This window comes from Anoplolepis gracilipes, chromosome 12, assembly GCF_047496725.1.
Source record: "Anoplolepis gracilipes chromosome 12, ASM4749672v1, whole genome shotgun sequence".
NCBI classification, from domain to species: Eukaryota; Metazoa; Arthropoda; class Insecta; order Hymenoptera; family Formicidae; genus Anoplolepis; species Anoplolepis gracilipes.
Window position 1 is genome coordinate 5,254,946 of NC_132981.1, and position 8,025 is coordinate 5,262,970.

The 8,025-nt window shown below is 36.8% G+C and overlaps 1 protein-coding gene across 1 annotated transcript in view; it reads left to right on the forward strand.

Moving 5' to 3' along the window:
- LOC140671824 (spondin-1) overlaps positions 1-7,913 on the forward strand; it is a 213,173-nt gene extending 205,260 nt beyond the window's left edge. Inside the window, exons 6-7 of the mRNA XM_072903463.1 lie at positions 1,594-2,006; positions 3,216-7,913. Coding sequence (XP_072759564.1) covers positions 1,594-2,006; positions 3,216-3,424 — 622 coding nt within the window. The 3' untranslated portion in view covers positions 3,425-7,913. The remainder of the gene's footprint in view (positions 1-1,593; positions 2,007-3,215) is intronic.
- Positions 7,914-8,025: the final 112 nt, after the last annotated feature.

An 8,025-nucleotide genomic window follows, 5' to 3' on the forward strand; every position in this document is an offset into this window, starting at 1 on the left:
TGAAAATTCTTCATCTTGTTGTGCGGGAATACACAAAGAGAGCCAATTTTCCATAAAAATTACCCAAAGAAAGTGAAAAGAGAGAAAAACGCGGTATGGTGTGAATAAGTCTTCCCCCATAAGTTTCGAAGTTGCCGGACAACCCTTTGATTCTGTTCTCTTATGTGTACCACATGTCAACCGTAAACCAATTCTCGAAATTGTTTTCGCACGTCCACACGCTTCCGTTACTCTCGCTAAATTCGATTCGTCGCAGTATACATATCGACGAAAAACTGCGACGAAAATATAGAGAAAGGCGTTGTCTAAACGGAACGCCAGCCTCAATGCACTAGTAAACAACTAGTGAACAATAGTGAATCCAAGCGTTATTGATATTAAAGATAATCTATTAATAAATCACGAGAAAAAAGAGAATATATATATATATAATACTATGTTATATTTATTATATTTTTTATCATTATTATCTTTGGTGTAATTATTTACATACGTCTATCAGCTCTGGGTTATGTTATGTTTTATTTTTTAAGAGAGTTTTAAGAGTGTAATTATTTTATATCTATAACACTTTTTAATTATATTTTTTTAAACAAAAATTGTTAATTATAATCAAAATACAATATACATGTTTTCTGCTTTTATAATATTTTAATTGTACGTATATTCTTTCTGGAACAAACATTATAATTATGATTTCACAAAGGCCGAATATCACCGTACAGTTCAGCAACACCCGAATTTATTCGACAAATATATTCGTTATAACAGAAGCGTAAGTTGTGTAACGCTGTTGCAATTATAACATTGGTCAGTTAAATTAATTCAGTCGACAAATCGACCGGTAGAGCTCAAACCATTTTTGTCATTTGCAAATTCGCGAATTTCACTTTCTCCTGGAAATAATTAATTTTCATTTTGTCTCGTACGGTGACGCACCGTATTTTGTGTACTTTATACAAGTAATAAGTACACGTTTGGCAAATGGCGCCCGACAAGTTCAGTGCGCCACTAATACCTGGCCAGTTCCATTTAGTAATTGCTATCTAACACGCTCGTCCAACTTATTACTGTCTAGGTGCTGTCTACACTGTGGCGTTTCGCTGCACCGCATCGACCGACTGCATGTATATTCATCGAGTATTGATTGCGAATATATGGACAGGACATAGTAATGGAAATTCCGCCGATTCGCGTTAAAGCATTGCTCGATGCATCGTCAAAATGCGCGCATCGAACAACAATTACACATGAATAATATTAACGTAACAAAATGCCATGACGTAAATAATCATGGGTAGCACGTGGCAAAATTAGACAGACACATCCAGCAATTTATCTTCATATCAAAAAGTTTCAAAGACTTTACGAATTTCTAATTTCCGAATTTTAGAGTCTTTTAATTAAAAAGTCTCAATTTTATTTTAATGAACTAATTTATATTCGGTTTCTCTCCGAACATCGCACAGTCCCTGGAGTCTCCTTCTTCTTAAAGATCAATATAGGAGGTACAGAGCGAGAATACCTCGGAATTGCTAATAAGCTATACAATCTAATGACACATGTCTTGACACGTGGCTTTTCTGACTTCAGATACTGGAGTACGACAGGGAGCGGCCAGCAGATCGTGACAGACGTTCCGCGCGACAACAAAGCGGCGATAATCAACAGCATCGCCTCGTCGTACTCGTCGTGGCAGCGGCCGAGGTATAACGCGACCCCGATGCCTCGAACTTCGAAGATCACCGTCGACGGTGACAAAACGAGTCAGTACAGCCAGACAGGAAGATCCGACTGGCCATACTATCAGACTTACAGACGAACGGCGGAGGCGCAGAAGGCGCAGATCTACGAGGATATCCAGAGGAAGATTGCGAACACGTCGAATGTGACGAGTGTCGGTTATTCATTCGCGAACAACGCGACCAACCTGGCGGATCAGCGCCAGCACAGACTCAGGATGAAGCATCACGGGTTGATGTCCAAGGGCAAACGAATTAGAACACGTGAGTACAAGAATCACGGAATATAAATCGTATCATTCAAGTTTTATCATTTGCATCAAAGAAAATTATATTTTTTATCATAATATTATTTATTTTATGTATATTTTTATGCTTTTTAATATTTTATAGTGAACTTTATGTATTATTACATCGTATATATATATATATTTAATATTATCGTTTGCAAACTACTAGTTTCTTCATTTATATAGAAGGATATGATATAATGCAGCGACACTGTATCGAGGCAACCGATCGATAGCCACCCCTATTGATCACCTCTAATCTGGGAATGGGCAGAGAATGATTACGGACATAATTCAAAATGTTTTTCGATTCTTCGCTGATATCATCTCCGCTTTTGTTGTCTAATCGAGCCTCTAATTAACTCTTTAATAGACACGGCGAAAACAGGAGGACCGAACAAAACCCCCGATGTAGTTTTTCACTGACGGTAGCTAATGCAAAAGAACCGAGAGCGCTCTCAATAGCCATATTTCCCGCGTAAATGATCAAAGCGCACTACCACCGCTTTTCCTCTCTCTTTCTCTTTCGTCTTTCACATCCGCGTTGTGTCCTCCACCCTTTCTGTCTCGCGTTTGTTCGCCGTTCCGGTTTCCGTGCTAGGTTGATGCAACCTTTTCCTCGCGTGCGAGCATCTAGTGTGCAAGATTCTCGTGTAGGTTACATAGTGGAATATTATTCGCGATTTGATAAGTAATGTAATCGACAAATTGCAAGAAAATGATAAAAACTATAATTATTTAGTTTTAATTATTTAGTTTTAAGAGATAAAAAAAATGAGAAAAAGATTGATCATGACGTTTGCATAAATCTAATATTTCTTCAATTTACCTTATCTTAGAATTATTGTACTTCTTATATTATATGTTTCTTCGAGAAGACAATTTTATTATAAATTTATTAGCCTTGAAACTTGATGAAACAACGCCTTTATTATAATTCTTCGATTTTAAGCTAAATTAACTTTCTCTCACGATTTAAATTAAAAATTAATTTTTTTAATGTATCAAAAGAAATACAAACAAAGTAAAATTTAAAGCCGGATACTTCTTTTTAACTCTAGAACTTTATCCTCGTTACCTATCATAGTCAGTCATCTAGTTCCAACAATTTCCTTGCACGTCGCGAGATTAGACGTGGACCCACAGACCCGCTCGAGCGGAATAATTGCACTCGTGATTCCAGGCGCACCGAGGGATTGCAAGGTCGGCGAATGGGGTCCGTGGAGCGCGTGCAGTCGCAGCTGCGGGGTGGGCGAGACCCAGAGGACGCGGAAGGTCACGATAAAGCCTCGCCGAGGCGGTGCCCCGTGTCCGCCGTTGAAGGAGACCAAATGGTGCGGCAGCGTCAATCCGTGCTCGGAGAGCAAGCCGATCATCGACTACCATTGGTAGTCATCGTCCGGGGTCTTCTTTCACGAACACGTGTACCAAAGTGACTCGCTCACGGACGAAAGGTCGCGCGGGCAAGTGGACGAGACGGGTGAGGAGCGATTTATGCGAGAAATGCGCACGCAAACGGGATGGACGTGATCGGTATGAGAAATTAAATTAATGGAGAATGATATAAAGTTGAAGTTGAAAATATCTTTTATATCGATATGGCGCTGGGAATGTACTACTGTCGGCTATGCTTTAGAAAAAGAATAGCGATTTGTGTGTGATTTGACAATATATATTACAGAAAAATTTTCGTAACTGATATCTTAAGGAAAATAAGAGCTATATTGCAGCGACCATTGGCACCGGACGATAATACTACGTATGTAGTTTACGCAAACGATCATGCACGACGTAGTTTTGTTTAAAGTGACGTGATATAATTTTTTTAATTGCGATTACAGTATTCGTGATTATATAATTTCGCAAACAATTCGAGAGGCGTAATGAGTCGAGAATTTTATTTTATTCTTGATTACATTTATTGTCATTTGATGTCATCGTGTGATACGCGTATTACATATATACGAATATATGTATCTTGTTTGTAAACTCTCGAATTGAAAACACAAAGATTGCCAAAGAGAAATCCGAATAGCTCACATTGTATCGTGTTTCCGTGTGTATCACTAAAACGCGTTTGAGGCTCGATTTTCACTCGACGGAGTGCACGGTGTTTCGATTTTTTGTTTTCGAAGTAATTGAACAATCGAGTATTATTTGTCGAATGTGTTATGACAAAGTTACGGTGAAAAACCAATGTAAAAGAAAAGAAAAAAGTCACGTATCTATCTGCAATATTCGTTTCGCTAATGTAGGATAGATCTGCGAATTGTCTATACATATATCTAGTCATATCAATCGTTTGAGATTTTAAAGATACCAAAGATCATGTATAGATTTCTTTGTTTATCTTCTTGATCGATATATTAGTTTAACGAGAGAATCGCCGTTGAAAATTAAATTAAAATCCGATTTCAACTCGTGTCAAAAGCGAATTTCATGTGGGACGTTTAACGATAACACGCCTCGATCTTGGCACGCGATCAAAGGTAGAAATGAACCTCGACATAATTGGAAAATTGATCCAACTTTCCGGAAGAAAAACGTTACGTGCAATTAAACTGATAGTTTAATCGCCGGTACAAATAATATAACCGCGAATGATCGACGTGTACTACACGCTCAGGTGCGAGAATTTCTCCGGTGAAATTTAACCGTCGCGTGCCACGCCATAGTCTCGTTGAGATTAAGCCGACATTTCTCTGAAATCTAGTACATTGCTTAGAACGAAGTTTTTATCGGCTCGCTATTTTCTCTCGTGAAACGAAAACGGTCGTGTGCGAGAGTTTTGTCATGGAATTCTCTTTAAACAAGGTACAAATAAAGTTAATAATCAACTTAATATCTAAATAATATATATTTATTTAAAAAAAAAATATTTTTTCTCATCTACTTATAATTATACATTCTTTTTTGTATTATTATACTCTTGGAATTTTATATTTAGTTTGTCCCTTATGGTTACAACGTTTTGTTCTCAAAAGAATTCAATTTTCGAGAGAATTCACAAGACATTTGTTTGTAATATTTTTCGAAACGTCGTGCAATGATCGAAAAGGTTAAAATATTGAGAAGAAAAGAAAAAAGCGTGAGATCGATGTCCGCGTAGGGCGATTTTTAAAATCCCAGAGTCGCGTGAGTGTTTTTCGCAAAGCGTCTCCTCGCTCGACGGAGAATACCGTGGAATAAAGCAGGAACCCATAGGAGAGCGGATGTTCCGCAAAATCGATTTTTTTTCTCCACCGTCACCGAGAGTGCTGCGTCTCTTTTCTCTTTATCTCTCTTTCTCTTTCTGTCTATCTCTGTTTCTTTCTCTCTCGTGGCGTGATAGGGAAATTTTTACAAAGATATCATCAGGTACGTCTTAGGTGAGTGTATTATATCTTAGGCATAAATTTAACGATAATAATTAATAACTAACGTCTAATTGTAACACTCGTTAATTATTAGGCTCATATTAATCGCGTTCGCGACGCGGAGTTTGGCGTTGGTTGCGAAGAACGCGCGAAACTTCAGTTGTAAGAATAAAATCGAGCCCCATCCCCTAGAGAGGGATGAATCTACAGATTTCTAAAAAAAAGTGATTCGACGCTGAATTCCGCACGCGACGTATATACGTTGACGCACGGCTTGCCCTTCACGTTTATTAATATCCGTAGCCACTATTCTCCCCGGATATTCAGTGCTAAATGCCAATGAAAATATTGATATTGATAATGATAATTGATCGATTAAATTAAATTTTAAAAATAACCATATAATTTGCAAAAATTGCATAGTCGCGTTTAGCGCTAAATACGCGACGAGAATAGAGGTTTACGTACCTAAAGTATTGTAAATTATACAACCTTTTTTTTATTCAAATTTATATGTTAATTTTGACAGGAAAATGAACGTAATGTGAAGGCGCTTTTATGCTTGTTATTATGCGCCGCTATATATTAAAAAGAGATACTATAGAAATTTTCAAAATCAATTTTGTGCGTGACGCAACAATAATGATTTCCCTGCTGCGTTTGTTCTAGCGAAATGTAAAATAAGCACGCTATGAAAAGTAATGGTACGAGAATGTAGCATATTGTGCAAGCTCGCGTATTATCGGTAGCTATCTACGTTTGTTCATCGCGTTGAAACTGAAATAAAAGGCTAATCGTCACGCGATAATAACAGATAAAGATGGTGAGAGGAGTCAATTATGCATAAAAATTTTCAAATTGCCACTCGTATTGGCATCTCGTAACGCTTTGTTAATTATTTTGAAGGTACGAAAAATCTGCGCGTTATCTACGCAACACCGTTCGACAATATACTCGTATAGAGTAAGATACATCTTTTTTACACGATCACCTTTGATCCCTCTCACTTAGATTTTTTCAGTTTTAAAGTTTGTTTATGCAAATTTCTCATTGAAAAAGACAGTTAAAAAACCCTTGCAATCAGAATAATAGCTGCATAATAAAATTAGGTACAAACGAAAGATGATGATTCTTGAAATTTCTCTCCGAGGGAGGATCGACTTTGTCGAACCATTTCTCGTTAAAATTACGCTTTTATATAGAAAATACATTGCTCTCATTGTCAGCCTATCTTTTGAACGCGAAAGATATAGAAAGTACACGCGGCGGGGATACAACCTTAATTATGGCGGTACTTACGATGCTCTCTTTCTCTCTCTCTCTCTCTCTTATTACGTTAAAACCCGTTCGTCCGCGATAATTAGCGGCTGATCTTTGTCGGAGAGAATCCCTTGCAAGCCGTCGCTGGCGGCGGGAGCGCACGGTCGAAGTGAAATATCGGACCGAGTTAATCCCCGAGACGGAAATTCAACCGGCGTATTGTAAAATCTTTGTGGAACAATATCGCATGGCGATAAGAGAAAAAGAGAGAGAGAGAGAGAGAGAGAGAGAGAGAGAGAGAGAGAAAGAGAAAGAGAGAGTCACTCTCTTCATTTTCCCTTGAGATATATATATATAGATATAGGAAGGAGGGTCGAGCCGTTGTCGTCTTACAGTTTTAGATGCATTAAGGATAAACGTTTTGTAAACTAAACGAGAACGTGAGAAACGGGGGCTTCTGTGACACGGAAAGAGGGAAGGAGCGAGTGTACTTTTGAAATAACGATGCAAATCATTGTAAATTCATTATTGCCGAATAAGAGGTATTTAAATTGGATACAATTGAATCAGAGAGTTTATTTATATTGGAATCTGTGATTCGAAGTGTAATTCTTTTCTTTACCCTTAATTGAATTTGATCGCAAAACTTTACTCTTTTGTATATGCAATCTAAATGTTGCAAATATCTTTTGTATACTTCATCATATATCGAAGTAATTACAATTGCTCTGATTCTAATTTTATAAGATAATTAATTTATTAAATATATATTAATTATTTAATTTATGTGTAAAATATATACATTGTGTTTGTTCTTTATTATTGAAAGAAGAACGATAAGTCGGACAAACTTATTTAGATTTATTTACAGCTTATCTTACTATTTATTAAACATTTTATTGAATATTTATTCAATTAATATAAATAATATGGAAACATACATCTTTATCCTTCCCTTTTTCGCGCGTTTCCGGTCTACGTGACAATGACAAATCAATGACAGATTAATGAAGGAGATAAGTGGAGTGCCATGATGATTATTGTGTACAAGTCACTGTGCATTCTAGCCCTGTAAGGATAGCCGATAGGAATAGTGATTAAGCCGAAGCATATGTAGCGATGTATAACACATAAGTTTATATTACATAATAAAATGTGTCGAGAAAATAAGCGGGCTCCCTTCTCGATCTTTGAATATATAATATTTTTCACTTGCGACGTATGAATGGTATTCGTATATAATAAAGTAGTAATTATTTCAGGAATCGTGTAATCCTCTCTCTTTCTCTCTCTTTTTGTTACCCGTTTTTTCGCCAATATCAATCTATGTACACGAATTTCTTTTTCTGATAAAATTTATATTTCCATATAAAATAA